Source organism: Caenorhabditis elegans, chromosome III (assembly GCF_000002985.6).
Source record: "Caenorhabditis elegans chromosome III".
NCBI classification, from domain to species: domain Eukaryota; kingdom Metazoa; phylum Nematoda; class Chromadorea; order Rhabditida; family Rhabditidae; genus Caenorhabditis; species Caenorhabditis elegans.
This window is the reverse complement of record NC_003281.10, coordinates 1783699-1807225: the sequence shown is the minus strand read 5'-3', so window position 1 is coordinate 1807225 and position 23527 is coordinate 1783699. Positions and strand designations below refer to the sequence as shown.

The 23527-nt window shown below is 34.9% G+C and overlaps 1 protein-coding gene and 2 non-coding genes across 3 annotated transcripts; 1 reads left to right on the top strand and 2 right to left on the bottom strand.

The window, feature by feature from the left end:
- Window positions 1–78: 78 nt before the first annotated feature.
- On the bottom strand, window positions 79–18893 carry rimb-1 (Variant SH3 domain protein). Its single transcript, NM_001393286.1, has 20 exons — window positions 18821–18893; window positions 17772–18189; window positions 16308–16437; window positions 16064–16136; window positions 14356–14507; window positions 13473–13587; window positions 12958–13106; window positions 11833–11956; window positions 8390–8566; window positions 7446–7718; window positions 6741–6972; window positions 5226–5313; window positions 5043–5170; window positions 3772–4141; window positions 2831–3072; window positions 1902–2634; window positions 996–1207; window positions 750–936; window positions 641–703; window positions 79–507 (listed from the first exon to the last, which is right to left on the bottom strand). Exons 2-20 carry the CDS (start codon window positions 18140–18142, stop codon window positions 496–498), a joined length of 3831 nt encoding a protein of 1276 aa, NP_001380064.1. The 5' UTR covers window positions 18143–18189; window positions 18821–18893; the 3' UTR covers window positions 79–495.
- On the top strand, window positions 11198–11488 carry Y39A3CL.8. The gene has a single exon (NR_052105.1). It is a non-coding gene; the product is annotated as an Unclassified non-coding RNA Y39A3CL.8 (non-coding RNA).
- On the bottom strand, window positions 12179–12292 carry Y39A3CL.9. The gene has a single exon (NR_052104.1). It is a non-coding gene; the product is annotated as an Unclassified non-coding RNA Y39A3CL.9 (non-coding RNA).
- Window positions 18894–23527: the final 4634 nt, after the last annotated feature.

Below are 23527 nucleotides of genomic sequence, written 5' to 3'. Positions count from 1 at the left end.
GATTAAGTAAATATCGATTTCTAATAAAACATTGATTTTCCGACAAAATGAAAATCTAAACAGTCTATAAAACAGTAAAATCATATTAAAAATCTTTATAAATTAATAAATTAAAAAATCAATAAATATCGATTTTTCTCAAAATGGGAAAATTGCGCAAAAAAGCGCATAAATTAGGCATAGTATCACAAATTTTGTTAGGGAAAATGGGGGGAAAAATCAAAAATCAATAAAAATGCACAAATTATGAGCTTTTGTTCGGTGGAAAAGAGAGTGAGATCAAGAGAAATTCGCCTATATTTTATTTTTTTCAGCGGGATTTTTAAATAAGGATTTTTGAAATTTTAAATAAAAAATCAATAAATTAAATTATAAAAATTATCTAATTTGAAAATTGTTAAATATAATAAATAAGGGAAAAAGTTGTGTGTTTTTTAAGTGAAATTTTGTGAAAATTGAGGGGATTTCCATATTTCCGGATGTCCAGATGTCGGGTTATCCTTTTTTCTGCAAAAAAAAATCATATTAGTATGGAGTTTCAGCAAATTTATTGATTTTCTGACAAAATATCGATTTTCCGGCGATTTATCGATTTTCCGGCGATTTATCGATTTACCCACGGATTATCGATTTTTCTCACCTTTGCACCGGTATCCGCCTTCTTGACAGCTGTACTAGTTTTTCGAGCGTTTGGAGCAGACGACTGAAAATTTAAATTATCGATTTTTTAAACCACAAAGTTCCCTAACCTTTCCAACGTCGCTGGTCTTCTTCGTCAGAGGTTTTGCACCGGCGCCGGCGCTTCCTGCCGAGCTCTTCTTCGCCACCGGTTTTATGCCTCCGCTGGCGGCGGCGGCGCTCGCCACCGCGCCTGCAAGGCCTCCGCTGGAGCCTTGTGATGGTCCGGCGCTGGTTTGTGATGATTGACGGATTGGTCTGAAATTCGATGTTTCGAACAATTATCGATTTTTTCAATTATTTTTTTCAACGCTCACTTTCTCATCATTTGCTGTGTATCCGAGAACGCGACACCTTTCCGCATTGGCTCGGTCGGTTGCGACGGAAGTAGATTGTTGAGGGGCTGCGGCTGGAGGAAGTTGGACGGGACTAGGCCGCGCAGGCCGTTCAGCTCTCCCATGTAGAAGCCGTCTTCGTCCATATCGCCAAGCACAATTATGATGTCACCTTGACGGAATGATAGCTCGACCTGGAAATTGGGAGACTTGAAATTTGAAAAAAAAATATCTGTTCTAAGAATTTTTTAACTTCGAAATATTGATTTTTCAGAAAAAGTTATTGGAAAATCGGGTTTTCGGGAAAATATCGATTTTCCGATAAAATATCGATTTTCTATTAAAATATCGATTTTTCGGCAATTATCGATTTTCAGGCAAATTATCGATTTTCCGGTAATTTATCGATTTTCCGGTAATTTACAGATTTTCCGACAAAATATCTATTATCCGACATATTACCGACTTTCCGGCGATTCATCGATTTTCCGGCAAATTTTCGATTTTCCGGAAAACTATCGATTTTCGGACAAATTATCGATTTTCCGATAAAATATCGATTTTCCAGCAAAATAAAGATTTTCCGATAAATTATCGATCTTTCGACAATTTATCAATTTTCCTATAAATTATCGATTTTTCGATGAATTATCGATTTTACGATAATTTATTGATTTTCTAAAGGATTATCGATTTTCCAACTAAATATAGATCTTCCGGCAAATTACCGACTTTCCGATAAAATATAGATTTTCCAGAAAAATATAGATTTTCCAATAAAGTATCGATTTTCCGATAAAATATTGATTTTCCGATAAAATATCGATTTTCCGACATATTACCGACCTTACAATAGAAAATCGATTTTTCAAAAAATCAAAAAATTACCTGCTCCGCATCGACATTCGGGCTCAGCTGCCTGGAATCGTAGTCAAACTTTGCAACCATTCGCGCCATTTTCTGGGCTCCCGAAGCAGCAGCAGCTTGAGAGGTCATTGAGGTACCCATGGTACCCATACCACCATTCATATACATTTCCTGATTGCCGGCACCGCCCATTCCGCCGATGCCACTTGAGCTGGGGATACCTATGGGGCCTTGGCTCATGGAGCCCTGGCCCATGGAGCCTTGAGCCATGGATCCTTGAGTCGACATATGGGACATTTGCTGTGTCATCTGATCCATACCGTAGGTGTTACGGGGTCCGTTCTGAAGGCTATGGGGTTGCTGTTGGGCTGAGCCATGGGGTCCATTGCTCGGGAACTCCATATCTTCCATCCTCGGCCGTTCGCGGTATTTCTCGTATTTTTCTCCACGGTATGGAGGTTCATATGGTGGGTAGCGGGGCTCCCGCTCCCGATCCATGGGGTGCCGGCGGTCGTAGCGGTCCCGGTACTTGTCCCGGTACCCTTCGTCCTCGTAGCCGTCGTCTCGAGGATCCCTAGGATCTCGTGGATCCCTTGTCTCCAGTTGCCGTCTCCTATAGGTCCCCTCGTACTCCTTCTCCCGCTCCGGCAGCCGCCGGTACTCGTAGGAGCTCCCCGCGCGCCGGTACCGGCCCTCGCGGTCGCGGTCCCGATCGTCACGACGGTCCAGGGAGACGTAGTTCGGGTGGTGAGGTCTGAAAAATTTTGAATTTTAGTTTCCCGCCAAAACTTTTAAGGAAAATTTGAATTTTGGAATTTCGCCCCAAAAATTAATCGAAACTTTGAATTTCCCGCGAATATCGGAGTGTCGTTGTTTTTCCGTTATTTTCACTTTTCAGGGTAGTTTTCAACGAGGAATTCGAATTTTCATATTATTTTCTTCCAACTCACCGTTCCCTAGGTGCTCTTCCCTCTCCAGCATAATCGTAACTCCTCGACTTCAGGCTCCCCCACCGTTGCCGCCGCAGCGCCGGCTCCGGAGCCGTCGGCGGTGGTGGAGCCGGGTTTGTGGTGGTCCGTCGTTTGCCAATATCATCAGAAGCTATCTCAATTACCATATTTGATGGAACTAATCCAACTCTCTGCCCGATGGCTCCGTGATAGAATCCGTCAATGTCTTGGCCACCGTACACCTGGAAATTTTTCAATGTTTAATTAATTTATTGATTTTTTTTGTTGGAATTTTCAATTTTACAGCTTGTAATAGTTACAATTTTTGCGATAAAAACTCGTGAATGGGCAAAAATTTGGAAAAAATCGAAAAAAAAAATTCGAACAAAATTTTTTCTTAAAATTTTTCCAAAATGGTGGGCGTGACTTAAATTGAGTTTTTTTCAATTAAAAAAAGGCGGAGCTTATTTTTGGTGTAAATTTTTTAAAAAATTTCGATGAACAGAAATTTGAGAAAATTTAGAAAAAATTAAAAAAATTTAAATTTTTTAAAATTTGAATTATCGATTTTTTTTGAAAAGCGGGTGGAGCCTAAACTCGTAAAATGTGAATGAAAATGGGCGGAGCTTATTTTATTCTTTTTCCAAATTTACAAAACGAGATATTTTTTTAATTACTTTTTTTTCGAAAAATGTTTTAAACAAAATATTCTAAGAACGAAAATTTATTTTCCAAAAACCTTTAAAAAAAAATCTAAAAATTCGCCACTTATCCCAAAAAGGGGGCGGGGCTTAGTGTTCTATTTTGTTTTACATTTATTTTTTTTGTAGTTTGTAGCTAAGTAACTAATTTTGTTGAAATTTAGTAAACAAATTTCTAAAAATTTTAAGAAAAAAATTTCAAAAAAATTCAAAAAAATTTTTTTTTCAAAAAATCAATACCTTAATAAGTTGATGTTTCCGGAACTGTAACTCCTCGAATTCCGCATTCGGATTCGGTGACATTGCTGCCGTATAGTCAAACAACGCGACAAACCACCGACACTCATCTGAATCCAGCGTGGGCGGCCGCAAATCTGGCTCCGATCGTGTCCCAAACCCGCCAGTTTCAGATTTTACCCGAGCCAACGGAGCCCGAGAGCCGGCTGCTATTAACCGTTGGAGCTGAGGTTGTTGTCGAGTTGACATGGGCACCATCCGGTCGTCTGCGGAGCCGGCTCGGGCGAGCCCGCGGGAGTAGGCTTCGATTCGGGCTCGAGCGTCTGGAGCACTTGCCCAGTGGTCTGCTGCTTGTCGGTGACGCATTAGGTAGCTGAAATTATTTTAGACTAAAAAAAAAGAGAAATAGTCTGAAATAAACTTCGAAAAACTTTTTCTGTGGTCAAACTCAAAAATTATTTTTACAACATTCCGATAAATTACCCAAAACCGTTGATTTTAACAATTTTGACTAAACAATTTGAACTCCTTGTAAAATTCTACCCTTAAGTCCATTTTCTAACTCAAAAATTTGAATTTTCACAGTTTCGCGGGGGTTACGGTAGCTCCAAAAGTACGCAAACACCAATTGAGCCGGATTTTGCTAAAAGCTGGGTTCTAGCAGTGAAAAACTACGACGAATTCGATTTTTATATAGAAAATGTTGAGAAAATGAGCTAAAATTTTGAAAAATCAAGTTTTCGAGAGAAAAAATAATTTTAAAAAAATTTTCAAAATTTTTTTTTCAAAAAAAAAAATTAAAGGTGTGATTCTTCGTGAAAAAAAGTGTATTAGATATTCTGTAGACGTGTAAAAAGCTGAGCAAATCCCGGTGAATGAGCAAGCGGATGAGCTCAATTAGTTGGCGGAAGGGTTGAGAATATGTTATGAGGTGTGAAGGTGATTTGGCTAATTGTCCACTTTTTTCTTTTTTTTCCAAATACTAAATTCTAGCATCATTTGGGCGATGTAACAACACTTATACGATTTTTGAAAACAAAAACTGACTAAATTGGAATTAAAAAAAAAACAAAAAAATTGAAAAAAAAAATTTTTTTTCGAAAATTTTAAAACTCAAAAATCCCAAAAACTAGCAATTTTCAGAAAAAGTTCACAATTTTTTTTTTTAGCTTTTGAGATTTTTTAATTTGGTTTAAAAAAAAAAAAAATTTGTCCTAAAATTTTTTTTGTCTCAAACCCCCGCAAATTTTCAGCCCCAAAATCCTTCCCCATACCTATTTTCCATTTCCAGCACCGACGGTCTTGGCTCATTTGCTCCGGATGGCTCAGTGTGCAAAAAACTCGGATGAAACGTGTAGTACTGCGACATTTGCGCCGGCTGCTGCGCTTTCCACGCAGATTGCTAAAAAAAAAGGGGCGGGTTTGGAATTATCGATTTTTTGTTAAAAATCTCTTACGTTTTGTCCGACAGAAGACGGCCGTGGAGCTGCGCCACCGCCGAGCAATATTGAAGTGGCTTGGGGTTGGGCTCCGAGCGATGCCGACCTGGAAAATGACACTATTGAAATTTTCAGAAATTTTCAAAGTTTTTGACATGTAACTCCGCCCATTTAATGGCTATTAAAAAATTTTCAACTAACAAAATGTGTAAAATAATCTGTAAAATATTTTGCTAATTAACAATTTTTTGCTAACCATTAAATGAGCGGAGTTATATAAGTTTGAAACTTGAATGGTTTTTTTGTTTTTCCAGAATAGGCGGATCTTAAAACTTTTGTAGCCCCGCCCATTTAATGGCTGTCCAAAAGATGTCAACTGACAAAATGTATAAAAATATTTGCTTAACATTTTTTTTGAACTAAAAATTTAGCTCTAGCTCCGACATTTTTTTTTGAAAATTTTTAAAAACCAAAAAAGAAAATTTTTAATTCAAAAAAAAATTAACGTTTTAAATTCAAAATTTCTTTAATTTTTTCCTAACTTTAACATTAAATACTCCCCAAAAAACCTAAAACCTAAAAATAAGAAAATTTCCAACAAAAAAAGAAAGGAAAAACCGAGGTCGAAAAAAGGGAAGATTGCCAAGGGCAGATTGTCAGTGCTCCGTGAGCCAACCAAAAATGGGCGAGATAGTGAGAGAGACCGGCAGACGGTCAGAGATACGTTTATCTTCTTTTCCGGCAACCCGCACACACACACACACACCCTACCGAACATCTTTTATTTATGGAAAAAGTACACTTTTTTTTTTGAAGAAAAAAAAATTCTTTGAAAAAATGAAAATTTTTGACAAAAAAAAAATGTTGCGAAATCGTAGAAGTGGGCGGGGTTGAAATGAAACAGTACCTAATTTTTTAGTTAAAATTTTTTTTGATAGCCAATAAATGGGCGAAGCTACAAAAGTTTTAAGTTTTTAACTATTTTGCAACATTTTTTTAGGCAGCAATTTTACCCCTTTTAAACCTATCTAGCGCAGTCCATTTAATGGCTATGAAAAATTTGTCAACTCGTGGCAAAATGTGTAAAAATACTTGATCTACAGTTTCTAAGTTTAAAATTTTTTAGTAGCCATGAAGTAGGCGGAGCTACAGGAGTTTGAAGTTTGACCATTTTTTCAAAAAATAAATTTTTGAAGCTGCAAGTTTCAAACCTATCTAGCTCAGTCCATTTAATGGCTATGAGAATTTTGTCTACTGGCAATATGTGTAAAAATACTTGATCTACAGTTTCTAAGTTTAAAATTTTTTAGTAGCCATGAAGTTGGCGGAGCTACAGGAGTTTGAAGTTTGACCATTTTTTCAAAAAATAAATTTTTGAAGCTGCAATTTTTAAACCTATCTAGCTCAGTCCATTTAATGGCTATAAAAATTTTGTCAACTGACAAAATGTTGAAAATTATTTGCTCAACATGATATCAGTTGAAAATTTTTATCTAGCTACGCCCACTTCTAAGTTACACCCCAAAAACCCACCGATCAAAAGTTGCATATCCACTGTGCCCGCTGTTCGGCGCCGATTGTTGCATAGAATTTTGCAAATTTGCCGCATAACTTGTCGGTTGATAGCTCATCAATCCAGTTGCTCCGATCATTCGAGCCGGAGCTGTGAAAGGGGCGGAGCTTGGAGCACTAGTTGCCACGTGGTGATGTCCATTGGTAAGTGGGACCGCTGCACCGGTAGAGGTGACGATTGGCATGTACATTGCTGGAAATTTGAATTTTAGGCGTTTGGCGCGAAAAACAACGACACTCCGCTAGAACATAATTGAGTGTTGTTTAGCGTTTGGCGGGAAAATCAGAAATTCAAATTTTTAACAGTTTTTTGGCATTTTTTTGGCATTTTTGTTGAGAAAAAGTTATATTTTATATAAAAATGGGTCATATGATGCTTGGAAAAGTAAATATCCAAGTTTTTCGGGAAAAAGTAATGTGAGAAAATCCAATTAGAGTTTCCCACGCGGAAAAATTCTCAGTTTTCACGTTTTCGGCAAAGATTTCTGATCAAAAATCAATTATTCAGCGATGAAAAACTTGAAAATTTGAATTTCCCGCAACCGCTAAACAACACGCGCTGGCGTAATAACGGAGTGTCGTAGTTTTTCCGAAATTTTTTTGTTGTCCTAGGGTAGTTTTTAGTGGGGAATTCGAATTTTCAGTCAGATTTCCGCAAAAACTTACAATTAGTGAGCGTTTGTTGTTGTTGATATGATGGGTATGATGACGTCATATCGACGAGTGGCAATCGACTCGGGTCCACCACTGGAATGATCGATTGATTTCCGATTTGCGTGGGCGGCGGCGGCGGAGGCGGAGGCGCGGCGTTCTGATTACGTGGCACACGTGTCACGTTGGAATCCGACGAAACGGCACCTTCTTTCGTTTTCGTGCGAACTGTGATGAAGACCGGCGGATCGTCAGAGAGATCCGCGAGCCGCAGCACAACGTGGTCCGCTATAATGTTTTTGAGGGGTTATCTCGAGAACGGAGAGGTATACAAAAAAGTTGTCAACATACAATTTGTAGAAAATAAAATTTCAAATATTTTGTTTGTTGAAAATTTTTTGCTAGCCATTAAATGGGCGGAGTTATAGCAGTTTGAATTTGAAAAATTGTTTTATGGCAACGGAAAACTCTAACCGATGTAACTTTGCACAATTGTTAGATATTAAAAAATTGTCAATTAAAACGTTGTAGAAAATAAAATTTTAAACATTTCGTCAGTTGAGAATTTTTGAATAGCCATTAGAGGGGGCTAAGTTACAAAATTTAAAACTTTGATTTTTTCGTCAATTGTTTTTCTCAAAAAAATCTCAAGTAAAAGTTCAGTATTTTTCCAAAATTTTTACAATATTCTTTTTCAGCTCACCAAGAGCTTTCAAATAACACCCATCATGACACGAATCGGACCAAGTTTTATTTTTTGGGTCCCGCCACGAGGTTACTGTAGTTTTCTAGTTTTCGCGGCGGGACCCGAAAGTGGGCGGAGCCTAGGCATGATGGGTGTTAAATCAAAGCTACCAATGAGCTGAATTTGAAATTTTAGGTTTTAAACTACCAAATTTGATAGTTAAAAAAAAAATTCAAAAAAAAAATTTTTTTTTCAAAAATTCTAAAAAGTTTACCTGTTGCTTGTGGCACTTGAGCAATATTTTTCCCGTCCGCGTAGACCAAATACGATGCGACTGCGGCTCTAGAGGGTGGCTTTGGCTGGTTGGTAACCGGTATCCAGGAGACTAGAAGTGTGCCTGGCTGGGCTCCGCCTTCCACTTGAACGTTTGAAGGGGGGTCCGGCAAACCGACTGAAAAAAGGAAAAAATGACGAATTTAGTTGTGAAATTAAGAATTCGAATGATGCGCGAATGTTGAAAAAACAAAACATTTCAATTTACGAATTTTTTTTTTGAAAGTTTTTTTTCAAAAAAAATTTATTTTTAAATTTCAAAAGTTTTCGTGTTCATTTTCTAATTTTTCATAATTTTTCACACTAGCCCATAAATTTTCAGAGTCCAGGCATAAAAACTGAGAAAGTTGTGCATTTTGTCGTAAGATCTGGTGTTTGCGTATTTTTGGAGCTACAGTACCCCAAAAAATTCAAATGTTGAGCTAGAAACAGAGAAAAAATGTTTTTAGGAGTGAAAAATGACGCAGAATTTAAATTTTGAGATGAAAAATTCTAGAAATTCGCTAAAACCTTGTAAAATTTAAGCAAACATTACAGCTTACGACAAATGGCACAACTTTTTCAATTTTGAGCTCGCAACTCTGAAAACTAGCCGCCCGAAGTAAAAAGTAGCGGGAAAATCAAAAATTAGCATGAAAATTTACAAAAATCAATATTAAACATGATTATATTGGATTATAACTCATCGTTCTTCCATTTCTCATTTCCATTTCTTGAACCCCTGTTTTTCAAAGAAACAAGAAACTTGAAGACGTTGTAACAACAAAGTCGTAAAGATAAAATTCCAAAGGCCGTTTGAAATTGGAATTGCCTCCAGAAAACTGCATCTTTTTGTGCTTTAGTGCTTTTTCGGTGCAAAATTTTGGAAAAAGGGCTGTGAAAATTTGGGAAAAATGGTCTGCACGTTGATTTTCACTATTTTTCATGTAAATTTTTGAATTTTCCGTCACTTTTTGGCCCTTAAACTTTTTTTTTCAAAGCTTTGGCTTCAAAATTGAGAAAGTTGTGCATTTTGTCGTCAGATCAGGTGTTTGCGTATTTTTGGGGCTACCGTACAGCGAAATTTAAGTTTTGAGGTAGTGAACAGGAGAAAAATAGGTTTTAGTCTGAAATTACACAGGAAATTTGAATTTTTAAATGTAAAAATTCGAAAAAAATTTTTTTTTTTGATCACAGGAAATTTAAATTTTCAATTTCCAAATTTCAAGTCAATATTTCTCGGTTTTCCGTCATTTTTCAACAACTTTTCTTATAAAATTAGAATTTTCCGTCAAATTTCATACTTAAAACGTTTTTTCCTGGGATTTCCAAGGGTACGGTAGCCTTAAAAATACGCAAGCACCAGATCTTACGACATAATGCACAACTTTTTGAATTTTCATGCCCAAAAGGTAAAAAATTTTTTTCTAGAGCAAAAAATTACGGGGAATTCGAAAATTTGAATCAAAATTTATTAAAATTTAGTCTTAAGGCTCGGGTTGCGAAAAAAAAAACAACAAAAAGAAATCAAAAAATTTTGGAAAATTTTCAAATGCTTTGCACTTGGTGCATTGACACCAAGAAACCAAAAAAAAATCCAAAAAAATTCTATTTTTTTCTAAAACCTTCTAAAACCTATTGCGAAACACATTTCTTTAAGAGCACAAAAAAGACAAAAGAGGTAGGTCTCGCGGAGCAAATGATGAAATATTCATGAGCAGCCGCCGCCCTCCGTCTTCTAGAGAGCACGGGCTCCGGTGTAAAGGTCACAAAGACGGGTTGACTCCTAATTTGGATCAGTTTCTGCGGGCTCCGAAACCACCAAAAATTAGAATGTAGGGAGGTTTTTTTGACAAAAAAAAATCGAAAAGTTAAAAACTTCACTTTTCCCAAAACTTCTATAACTTTTTCATGGTAAAATTCAATTTTCTCGTTATTTTTCACCCCTAGCGTAGTTTTTTTTAAAGTTTGTGGGTCAAAATTGGAGTTTTTAGGGGTACTGTAGCCCTAAAAATACGCAAACACCTGAGCTTACGACAAAATGCACAACTTTTTTAGTACTTGTGGCTAAGCCGTGAAACTTGGGATTTTGAGGTAAAAAGTGACTGGAAATTCAAATTCATTGCTTAAAATTCACAAAAACTAGGTTTTTAGAGCTCGCGGAGCCCTGAACCCTTTTTTTTCGAAAAAAATTGGTTTTGACCAAATTTAAGACAAATTTGAAAATTAAACAGTTGTAGTTTATTATAATAACCCCAAAGTTGACAAAAACCTTTAAAAAAATAATATAAAAAAAATTGTGAAATTCCAGAGATTTTTCTAAAAGTGGGGGAATTCTCTTGAATTTTTTCGGGGGGTGGAAGGAGCAATTATTTATTTTGAAATATGAGAATAAGTGGTTTGAAAATTGTTTGTGATCATACTATATATTATTTTTCAATGTATAGAATTTCAAAAAATTTGGAATTTTTTTTGAAACAAAAAATTCCAAAAAAAGTTTTTTCTAGATTTTTTCGAAATTTTTTTGTAAAATTTCAAATTTTTCCAAAACACTTCTAAACCTATTTTAACCTATTTACTGCTATTTTTCACATATTTAAACCTTAAAAACCTTCGAAAAATCAATAAAAACGGGGGGTGCCAGTGTACGTAAGAAGACGGAGGAAAAGGAGACGAAAAAGAGCCGTCGTCGTTCTCCCCCTAATTGTATATTCCGCCGGACACAACGAGACAAGAGATGAAAAAAAAAAGAATGAGCATGTGTACATGTGTGTGTGTGCTTGGACTTTTACTTTTTGGAAGAGAAATATTTCCAGAAAAAAACATTAAAAATTTTTTTTGTACTACCCCAAAAATTAATGTAATAATTTTTTTTTTCGACTGTTTTTGACATTTTTTGTTGTAAATTATAATTAGAAAAAAAAGCGAAATTTGTTACATATTGGACATAAAAATGAGCAAAAAATCTAACAAACTAGCTGAGTTACAAAAATTTTGAAAAAAAAATTCCAAAAAATTTTTTTTGTTAATTTATTAAATTCTAAACAATCTAACTACTCACTGTAAAATAATTTTCTCATTTTCAAAGTAAAAATTTGACAAAAAATCTTGAAATCTGAGAAAGTTACACATTTGCGAACTTTTGCCCAAAAAAAAAAAATTTTTTTTTAATGGGGTCCTACCACGGAAACTACTGTAACTTTGCCAGTTTTTGATAAATTTTTTATGAAGCACAGTTAACAATTAGAAATTCGCTTTTTCTACAGTTCAAGGCAAAATTTAACGAAAAATCTTGAAATTTGACAAAGATTGACAAGTTTGAATTTTAACCAAAAAAAAAATTTTTTTTTTCAAAAATTTGGGTCCTACCACGAAAACTACTGTAACTTCGCCAATTCAACTCACTTTTCGGCAGCGTCTTAAAATCGACACATCTCTCAACTGGACGCTGCTCCAACACTGCTTTAGGATGTTTTGTGCGTACTGATACCCGATAGATTGTCGAAGGTTGTAGACCGTGTAGTTGAACCTGGAAATTTTTTTTCGATACAATTTTCAAAAATTAATAATAGGAAGAATAACTAAAAATTAACAAAAAATCTTGAAAATGAGCAAAGTTATGAACATTTGAAGTTTTGGAAAAGTTTCAAAAAAAATTTTTTTTTTTGAAAATTCAAATTTTCCTTTTAAAAAAAATTTTTTTTCGTGCCGGGACCCAATTGTAATTTTCAATTTATATTTTTAAACCTTTTTTTCCAGATTTCTTGAATATTTTTTTCAATTTGTAACTATTATTTTTTTGATAAAAAATTTCCAAAAAAATTTCAGACCTAAAAAAGAGGGTGCTCATTAGCAAAATGAGCCCATCGTGGCTTATACTCGTGCTCAGAATTCTAAAGAAGACGTACAAAAACATACGAAATTGGAGAATATTTATATATATGCGGGGGGAAATAATGGGTGAAGGGGGGGATTAATTTTGTCTCCATTTTTTTCGTTTTTGGGGATTATTTTTTGGATTTTTTATGATTAATGATAGAAAATTATGAGCAATAAATGCTAAGAGTCCAAAAAAGATAAAAAATTTTTTTTTTTTGAAATTTTAAAGTTTCAATGCTCCCAGAGCACTTAAACTTTAATTTTGTAAATTTTAACATCGATTTTCAAAATTCCCGTCTTTTTTTACCCAGGAATATCAATTTTCAGAGCTCAATCATCAAAAATAAGAAAGTTGTGCATTTTGTCGTAAGCTCGGGTGTTTGCGTACTTTTGCGGCTACAGTACCCCTTGAAATTTTAATTTTGAGCTAGAACCTCGAAAAAAAATCGACAAAGGGTGAAAAATAGAGAAGAATTCGAATTTTGCGATTAAAAGTCTGTAAAAAAAATTTCGAAAAAGCTTTATTTTTTATTTTTTCCTAAACTCCCGTAACTCGGCTCAAAATCAAAATTTTCAAATTCTGTAAAAGCCAATCGATAAATTATTGATTTTTCCTTTATGAAATCTTTACACAAAAAATCGATAACTCACTTGAAAGACAGTTGGGGGACAAACGCCAACTTTTACAGCATTCAGTGAGACGACGTGCTCCGCATTGCTGTTCGATGGATACCATCGGACATACGCAGAAACTGGGGTTACTTGCCATACACGGACTTGTTGCGGTGCTACTTGGGCTTCTGAAAATTGGAAATTTTTGAATTTCGCGCCAAAAAACATTTTTTTTTTTAATTTTGAATTTCCCGCGAAAAAATATTTGAAAATTTTAATTTTCCGCCCCAAATTGTTTTTTTGAAAATTTGAAAATTTTGAACTTCCCGCCAAAAAGTATTCAAGATTTTGAATTTCCCATCATAAAAAATATTTGAAAATTGGCTAAACAACACGAACTAGCGGAATAACGGAGTGTCGTTGTTTTTCAGAAAATTTCTCGGAAAACGTTCATTTTTGACCGTTTTTATCGATTTTTTTTGTGGAACTATTGATTTTTATCGTTTTTTCCATATTTTCGCATAAAATATGTTGGATTTTACAAAATTTCTTACCATTTCCTATGGCTATTGTGCAACAAGCATCCGGCGAATGTCCATGTTCGGTGACTGCTCGAACCGATAAATTAACGGATGATTCTAATGGGATATCCTCTACCAAAGCGCGACACTGAAAATCAAATTATTGATTTTTTTAATTGATTTTTTTCCCGGAAAAATCGATAATTTGGAAAATATTGATTTTAAGTTTTTTTCGAATTTAATTATCTGGAATTTGTAATAAACTTTTAAAATTGATAAAAATGATTTTCGTCAAATCAAAATCTTTCCAATAACCACCAAGATTCTTAGGCTCCGCCCATTTTGAGAAATTTCGTGGTGGGACCCGAGATTTCAGAAATTTTCGAAAATGAGCGCAGCCTAGGCATGTTGGGGGTCATTTAAAAGGTCTCGGCGTGCTGAGCACAAAAATTCACTCAAATTTTGAAAATAATAAATAGTTAGCAAAAAAAACTTTCGAAAAATTTTTTTTTTTGAAATAAATTTAAAAAACATACAATTTGTTGAAAACCGGTAAATTCGGTTGTCAGGTTTTCAGTAAATTTGGTAAATTCTTATTGTATTTTTTAAAAATAAAAATCTACTTTATTCTGCAAAAAATTTGGAAATTTAATTTCAAAAAAAAATTTGAACCTCAATTTTTTTCAAAATCTCATAACTTGGCTCAAAATCGGAATTTTTGAGCTCTGAAAAATGCAAATTGAAATTAAAATTATTTATTTAATGTTTTTTATTATATTTAGGCTACTGTCAAAAAATAAAATCAAATAAAATGTTTTGAAAGTTTCAAATCGAAATTCCGAAAAACTCCCATAACTTTGCTCAAAATCCATATTTTCCAAATTTTCAAAAACCCATTTTCATCCCAAAAACTCACTTTATAACTTCCGGGTACAATTGCTCTAACGGTTCCATCGACACACACGTGATATTGGGAAACGGCGACAAAGGACTCTTCCGGCGAACTCCATGAAACTAGGGCGCTACGTGATAACTTCTTTTCCACTATTAATTCTCGAGGGCATGGTACTGTAAGAAATATTGATTTTTCTAATTCAAAATTCAAAAAATTTGACTCCGAAACCTCCAAGTTGTTAATTATTGAAGTTTTAAAAAAATCTGAAAAAAATTTGTTTTTTCAAATTTTGTTTCAATTATTTCAAAACTTTATAACTTTGCTCAAAATCAATATTTTCTGGTTTTCTAACCTGTATTGTATTGATAAAATAATTTTATATATTCAAAATCGTGATTAAACACACGTTTTGAGATGAACTTTGAAAAAAAAATTTTGAAAAATTGAAAAAAATTTTTTTTTTTTTTTAGCTAAACTTAAACTCCCATAACTTTCTTGAAATTTAACATTTTCAAAATCTGTAAAAATAATTTTTTAGCAAATTTCTGGTTTCATCTTTCAGTCCCTCAAACACCCAAAAATATCAAGGAGCTCCGCTCGCCGCCGGCTCTTTTCAATATAAAAGAAGCTTCCTCCCCCTCCCCATTTTTTTCCTTTTTTCTCTCCACGGGTCATCTGTCAGTTCAGATTAGCTGTGTGCTGCCTACTACTGCTCACGGAGCACACACACACACACACTTTGTGAGCCCCCTTTCCAAATGGAATTAGTGCTGGTGCTCTGCGTCTCCGTTTTTTGCCCATTTTTGGATATGGGGCCCCCACGGAAAATGAATTATTCAAAAAGTTTTGAGGCTTTATTCTTTTATAAATTTTATAGATTCAGTGCAGATATTAAAGAAATAAATTATAAATCTGGGAAATTTTATATTTATTTTTTTATTTTTTCACTAAAATTTCTTACTTCCAATAAATTTTAAAATTTACTTCAGAAATTCGTTTTTTCTACATTTTCAGCTTCGAAATGAGCCCCATATTGGCTATAATCCGCCTGTTTTAAAAATTGGGAAAATTTCTGGGTCCCACCACGAAAACCCGTTGGGTTACTGTAGATCCAAATACCGTGCTCAAGTTTAATTTTAAACGAATTTTCAACACGTTTTCATACGTTTTGAAAAAAAAATTGTGCTAGAATCTTGAAAATTGAAAAAGTTACGGATTTTCGAAACTTTTCGCGGCGAGACCCATCAAAAGTAGGCGGAGCCTAAAAGAGACAACGACTGTACCAAATTCAATAATTTTAGCCAAATATATCTTCCATGAAAGTTTACGAAATGTAGATTTTTCAAAAAATCAACACAATAATTCTAAAAATTTTGGAATTTTTCGAAAATCTGTAACTTTATCAATATCTGAGATTTTCAGCTGATTTTTAGCCTAAAACATGTGTTTTAAGTTTGGTTACTTTGCAAAAATACAAAAAGTCAAAGACATCTATCACCTACAGTACCCCCAGAGTTTTCGTGGCGCGACCCGGAAAAAATTTCGAAAACTGGGCTTTTCATCGGAGCCTAGCCGATATGGGTGTTAAATTGAAGCTACTGGCAAGAAAAAATTGAATTATTAGTTTTCAAGAGCTTATCTCGAAAATTGGCTGAGTAGCGGCTCGATATTTGAAAATTTCGAAAAAAAAAAATTTTTTTTCGAGAATGTTTTAAAATTTTCAACTCACTCCTAGGCGTTTCGTTGTTCTTGATCTCTTGTACAGTAACTTTTGTGACGTCAGCTGGTGGGTAAGGGCAAACCTGAAAAATTTGAAAATTATATATTTTTGAAAAAATTAATTTAAAAAAATTTCAAAAAAAAAAAAATTCCAGAAAATTTTTTAAATTTTTTTTATTTCAAAATTGCTTTTCAAAACTGAATTTGAAAGAATTTTTAGCCAAATTTTCTTTAAAAATTCCTCAAAAACTTACAGAATCGGGTAGTGTTGAGTGATCCGGAGAGGAGAAGTCGTGTGTGATTGTCGAGAAATGTTGGGGTATTCGAAGCGGGAATGATGGTGATGGAGCCCGTGCATTTGCCAGGAGCACTGAATCCGGAACTCTGAAAAGATTTGGTTTTATTTTCTAAATTTTGGAGAAATAAAAAAATTTAGAAAAAAAAGTTTTTTAAATTTTTTTTTTTTTTGAAAATTATTCTTAAAATTATTTTCATTTTCCTTATTCAAAATATAAATTTTTTTCGTTTTATTAGAAATTCACCGCGTTGGGAGCTTCAAAATGACCCCAACACATGCCTATATCCTTTTAATTTTAAAATTTGGGTCCCGCCACGAAAAGCCCCAGGGAACTGTAGTTTTCGAGTTTTTCAGAATTATATTATTTTTGCCATATTTTTCAAATACTCACAATTGTTATACATTTTAATTCAAGTTAAAATCTCAAAAATGAGAAAAGTTATGGATTTTCGAAACTTTTCCGAAAAAATTTTCCAATGGAAAGTTCAAAATCTACCGTAACCCTGAGGATGCTGACAAAAAAGTTAAACTAATACAAAATTCAAATTTAGTTTTTTGAGACCTTTCATTTGACCCCCATCATGCCTAGGTTCTTGGTAAAATTGAAATTTTTTGAATTGTTGAGTCCCACCACGAAAATTTTCAAAATTGGCGGAGCCTGGGAATGTTGGCTGTCAAATTAAAGCGAATAGCGTGAAAAATTCGAAAATAATGGTAAAATAGAAAAAATCAAACTTTTTTTCGTGTTACAGAATTTTTAAATATTTTACAAAATTAAAAATTTTGATTTTTTTGAATCTTTTCGAAAATCCGTAACTTTGTCAATTTTTATGCTACTCAGCACAAATTTTTTACAGGGTATATGAAAAGTTTTCAAAAATTTATTAGAAATATAAAACTGCAAACTTTCCGTCTAAACTACAGTAGCCGGTGGAGTTTTCGTGGTGAGACCCGAATTTTCAAAGTATGGCGGATTACTATTTTGAAGCTGAGATTATGCTCATTCTGATTATTTACAGAAAACATGGTTAAAACAAAAATTAAAAAAAAAAAACTTTTTTGAACAAAAAAAATTTTTTTTCCTCAAAAATGATCGAATTTTCACATAAAACCTGCTCCAATGAACTCGTCTCGTTGAGACCTTTAAAATGACCCCCATATCGGCTAGGTTCCGTCATTTTTGAAAATTTTCGGATCCCGCCACGAAAACTACAGTACCCCTCCGTGGTGGGACCCGGAAATTTCAAAGTTGGCGGAATATAGCCAATATGGGGGTCATTTGAAAGCTCTGAACACAGAGAATTCGAATTTTGTATTTTCAATCTCAGACTCCGAATTTTAAATCTTTTTTCACGGGAAAAAGTGAGATTTCGCCCAAAAAAGTATAAAAAGCTCAATTTTTAAGCTTCAAAATGCTCACCTCTCTACATAATTTGATGGTACCAGTCCCTGACGTCCATCCAGCGTTTCCCCACAATAAAATCCATCCGAATCCATTTCCCCTTTCACCAGAACCACATCTCCCGGCTGAAGGCTCAGCTCGAGCTGTGGATTCTCGTTCGGCGAATCCCTTAACGGTAGATATTGAAAAAGGGCGCGAAAAACGCGAGAATTGGGTCTCGAACGGAGTTGCAGGAGCAACGCGTCACTCGTCGGTGGTACTGTAGACGCGGATGACGTCGTGGGACCCAGATGGTTGGTGAACGAGGTCGACGGGCCTGGCACCATGCCATAGGAGGATGCGGGGGGTGGTGGGGGCGGCGGACCGGGTCCCGACAGACCGCCCAGCATTCAGTTGGTGACTAGGTGGTCCGCCTTGTTGTAGGGACCCCACGAACCTGAAATTAATAATTTAAATTTTTGAAATTTTTTTTTTGGATTTTTTTTTGGATTTTTTTTTTGGATTTTTTTTTTTTTTAATTTCAAAAAAAATTAAAAACTCAATTTAAAGCTTTGTAACCTAAAAATTTGAATTTAGCCCTTCGAGACCTTTCATTTAACACCCATCTTGGCTAGGCCCCGACTATTTTAAAAATTTGGGTCCCGCCACGAAAAGTCCCGGGGTACTGTGTAGAATGTTAAATATATTTTTCTAAAGCTTTTCAAAGAATTACAAAATTTTCGAAACTAAATTCAGGTAGAAAAAATTAAAATTCGCAAAGTTATCGATTTTCGAAAATCTTCGAAAATCTTCGAAAATCCATATTTTTATTATTTTTTAAGATTTTTTCTCAATTTTTAGCTCAGATTGTGTCAAAATTATCAAAAAAAACTAGGAAAAATAAGACTAACCCAAATTCACCAAGACTACCAAACCCTACAAGTTTTCGTGGCGAGACCAAATTTTTTCATATTTATTAGAACCTAGGCAATATGGGGCTTATTTTGAAGCTCTCAGCGTGCTGAATTCAGATTTTCTAGTCCTGACACAGCATAATTGTCGACAACAAGAAAAACGGTCCAACCTACCGCCGAATGATGGTGTAGACGATTGATGGTTGTTGTTGGAAGAGGCCACGATGTTAGATCCCGGTGGGCGCCTGCAGGAATTTTTATTTTTATTTTTGGGGTAACTTGTTGGAGGGAAATCCACGGGTGAATAGAGAAAAAAATATTTGGGTCATAAATGGGCGGGGCCTAAATGGGCGGAGCTTAAAACTGGGCGGGTTTATAATGACACATTAAACATTGGAAAAAGAGATTTTTGAAAAATTATTACTCTATGAAACTGTAAATTTTTTTTTTGAACTTCAGGTAAATGGACAAAAAAAAATTAGTCAATAAAGGGGCGGAGTCTGGGTAAGAAAAGGGCGGAGCTTGCAAATTATTCAGACATTTCTATTTTAGGAAAAAAACTTTTCATACAAAAACCAACTAAAAATCGTTTGAAAGAGAAGCTTTTATTTTTTATTTTTTTTTACAAGAATTTTTCCAACAAAGGGGCGGAGTCAAAAAGTGGGCGGTGCTTGTAAACTGTTTAGAAATTTTCATCAATTTAGAAAAAAACTACTTCATTAAAAAAAAATTGTTTCAATTTGAATTTTTATTTTTATTTTTTTCAAGAACTTTTGCCAATAAGGGGGCGGAGTCAAAAAGTGGGCGGGGTCTGTGCGAGAAGTAGGCGGAGCTATATATATATATAGGTGGGGCTTTTGAGCAATTCAAAAAATTTTTATTAAATTTTTTTTTAATGTCGTTTGAATTTGAAGTTTTTTCTTCATTTTTACGAGTAGCCTAATAAACCGAATTTATTTTAAAACCAAAGAAAAATAAATGAGCACCCACATACGGGCAAAAAAGAGCACAAAAAGAGAAGAAGCTGGAGTGCAAGAGAGCCCTCCGCCCCGTAAAAAGTAGTGGGACTAGTCAATGGAGAAATAGAAGCAGAGACGGAGAAGAAGCGGGGGGACGGAGAGCACGTAAACTACTTTTATCGACTTCCACTCACAGACCACTTGTCTGAGAGCCCGATGTACTTGGCGAAATTTGCCGGGAAATTTGCCGAAAAATTGCCGAAATTTGGAAGTTTTTTGCCAGAAAAAGGTACAGCTAAACTAAAACTAAGATATCTCGAAAACTAAAAAAGGTATCAAAAAATTGTCAACATACAAAATGTGCATATTTTTGTGCTCTATATTTTGTTAGTTGACAATTTTTTGATAACTCTCACAAGAACAAAGTTATGGGGGTTTTAAAATAGAGGAGAGCAAGGAGAGACGCAGATTGCGAACTGAAACACCTAAATCTCAGCTGATAAGAAAGTTGTCAAAAATTTGTTAACTAACAAAACAATAAGCGCAAAATTCTACGTATTTTGTTAATTGGCGCCGACAGGGAAAAAAGTTACAACAAGTTTAAAAAAATTCGAAATTAAAAAAAAAAAAAAATTTTTTTGAAATTTTAATAAAAATTTTCAAATTGTAAGGAAAAGCTGTTGGATATTTTTGATTGGAAAAATAATGTTTAAAAGTACATATTACATGATTTGCGTACCGTGGGAAAGTTTGGAGCACAAAATTAATAAAAGAGGTTTTTTTTTTTAATATTTCATCTGAAAAAAGTTGCATTTTCAGACGGTGAAGCCTTTATTTAAGCTTAGATTATTAAAATTTAAGAAAAATGAAAAAATATTTGTGTACTAAAAATGCACTAAGACAGCTTTGAAATTGCTCCAAAATTCCAGAGAAAATAAATGTGAAAATTTAATTTTTTTTTTTTTGAAAGTTTTTCAGCTGAAAAAATTGAATTTCCAGACGGTGAAGCCTAAATTTAAGGTTTTTATTATTAAGATAAATTTTTTTTTATGTATGCCCGAAAAATGCACTAAGACATCTCAGAATTGCTCCAAAATAAAAAAAAATTTACGCTCAGAAGCTCAGAATTAATAAATTGCCAATTGAAAACAAATTGTTTTCCAAAATATTCCAATTTTTAAAGATATTAGAAACATTTTTTTAAAAAGGCGAAAGTTTCAAAAAAATTTTAATTCACTACAAAACCCTTTTTTTTAATTTTGCACCTAAATTGCACGAAAAATGCTCCAAAAAAACTTTCGAAAACCTAAAAATAGGATTTTCAGCCTAAAAAGTGCACTGAACAAGCTGAAAATGTTGCTCCAAAGTTCTGGAAAAGTTCAAAAAATGCTCCAAAGGTGCACACACACACACACACCCAGATGTATATACTACATGGAGAGCAAAACAAGGGGCGAGACCGAGGCAAGAAGAACTAAAAAGCGAAGAAGAAAAAGGAGGAGGAGGTCCTCTCGGGCTCCGCGCGGAGCCCCCCGGAGCAAGAAGTGCTCTGGCATGAGCGTGTGTGTGTGTGTGTGTGTGTGTGCAGCAGAAAAGAAGAGAAAAAACGAGTGTCGAGACACGCAGAGATGCAGAGAGTGTGCGCCTTTAAATGGGCTGAAGCTGCTACATGCTCACGGAGCACACACACACACACACAGCGCCCCGGGGACGAGGAGGAGGAGGACAGCGACGTCTGGATGAGCTTCAAGGAGAAGAGGGGGGGGGGAGGGGGGGGGGGGCAGTGAGCCCCCTCACTTTTTTTTTTTTTTTTTTTTTGGGAAGAGAGGAAGAAGCAGAAGAAGATGGAGAAGAAGAGGAAAACTGCTGGCTCTGTTGTGCTACTGCTGCAGGAACGTTTAAAAATAGAGAATGACAGGCATACCTATGGATCATGAAGAGTCCCTCTTTCTCAGGGTATAGGGTATAGGGCAGGGGTGTGCGGCAAATCTCAAAATTTGCCGAGCTCGGCAAATTCGGCAAATCTCTTTTTTCAATATTTGCCGAGCACGGCAAATTCGGCAAATTTGCCGAGCTCGGTAAATTCGGCAAATTTGCCGTGCTTAACAAACTCGGAAAATTTTGATAATTTTTGATGTTTTTGGAACACCAAAACTACCAAATTCTTAACACATATCTGGTTTCTGAATTAGTTCCGTGTAGTATGTATGTTTAAGCATCAAAATAGCTCAATTTTGTGTCATTTTACTAAATTTTTGGCGAAAAAATCAATAATTTTAGTCAAAATTGTACTGTAAAATTTTTGACGTGTGCGGCAAATTTCGAAATTTGCCGAGCTCGGCAAATTCGGCAAATCTACTTTTTTGAAATTTGCCGTGCTCGGCAAATTTGGCAAATTTGCCGCACACCCCTGGTATAGGGGTAATAGGTTACATTGACAAGGGGACTAGAATGGCTCTCATTTACAATCACCTCTTACACAGGAAGAGAGGGAGGTACCCCTCTTTCATGGTACACTCAAAATAAAAAAATTTATTTTTTTCCGAAAATCCGAGCTTCAAATCTCAAAAGTTGATCACATTTTCATAGCTCAACTCTGAAAAAAGTTATAACGACCGACATCTTACGGGTCTAAATTTGACGACTTACTTTTAGGCTTGAACTCATCGAAACTTGCCTTCTAAAAGGCTTTACAATAAGCCAAAAAATTTACAAAAGCCGAAAATAAACCTTTCCGTCAAATCGGCAAATTGCCGGAATTGAAATTCAGGCAAATCGGCAAATTGTAGGGATTGAGAATTTCAACAAAATTTATTTTTTGGCAAACTCGGCAAATCTGCAAATTGCCGGAATTTAAAATTTCCGGCAAATTCGGCAAATTGGCGAACGAAAAATTTTCTGGTTTTTTTTTGGTTTATACACGCAAAATAAAAAAAAAACTGCGTGGCGTGTACTGCAGAAAACCTAAAATTATTTAGGCCCCGCCTTTTTCTCGTCCATTCACAGAGAAAAGGCAAAAATTTTGACCCCAACCAATATCAGGCCGCCGACGTCTCACGGGTTCCGCGCGCTGCTGCGTTTAACTCGCTGTGGGCGTGGTGGTGAGCTGTTTCCGCCTGCTGCGAGTTAAACATAGCGGTGCGCCGTGAAATGTCGGCGGCCTGATATTGGTTGGTGTCAAAATTTTGTGATTATTACAGTGACTAGGCATTGGCTCTCATTTACAATCACCTCCTACACAGGTCACCGCTTACACAGGAAGGGGGAGTAAGCGGGAAGAATGTAGGTCACAATCAGGGCTGGGACCAAAAAAAAATTTTGGACCAAAAACCAAAAAACAAAAATTGAAATTTTTGAAAGACCAAAAAAAACCAAAAAAAATTTCTGATCCTTAAGTTGATTTTTATTGGGGTTATTCAAGTAATGTTGCAAAATGTATTAAAATACATTTATGACGTCACAACTGTGTTAAAATACATGTTTTAATGTATTTTAATACAGAAGTTGAGACTAGATACGGCAAACTTTTTTTTTTTTTGGATTTTTTGGTTTTTTTGGTCCCAAAAAACCGGCAATTCCGGCAAATTCCGGCAATTTGCAGATTTGCCGAGTTTGCCAAAAAATAAATTTTGTTGAAATTCTCAATCCTTACAATTTGCCGATTTGCCTGAATTTCAATTCCGGCAATTTGCCGATTTGACGGAAATTTTTATTTTCGGCTTTTGTAAATTTTTCGGCTTATTGTAAAGCCTGTTTCGATGAGTTCAAGCCTAAAAGTAAGTCGTCAAATTTAGAGTTGAGCTATGAAAATGTGATCAACTTTTGAGATTTGAAGCTCGGATTTTCGGAAAAAAAAAAATTTTGAGAAAAAAAATGTTTGAAATTTTTTGAGCACAATTTTTTTTTAATTTTGAAAATGCAA

Coding starts and splice junctions, on each gene's coding strand:
- rimb-1 (NM_001393286.1), bottom strand. CDS start 18,142: ATGCTGGGCGGTCTGTCGGGACCCGGTCCGCCGCCCCCACCACCCCCC. Junction 6,973..7,445: donor ACAACAAACGCTCACTAATT/GTAAGTTTTTGC, acceptor TCAAATTTCCAG/CAATGTACATGCCAATCGTC. Junction 1,208..1,901: donor CGAATGTCGATGCGGAGCAG/GTAATTTTTTGA, acceptor CCCAATTTCCAG/GTCGAGCTATCATTCCGTCA.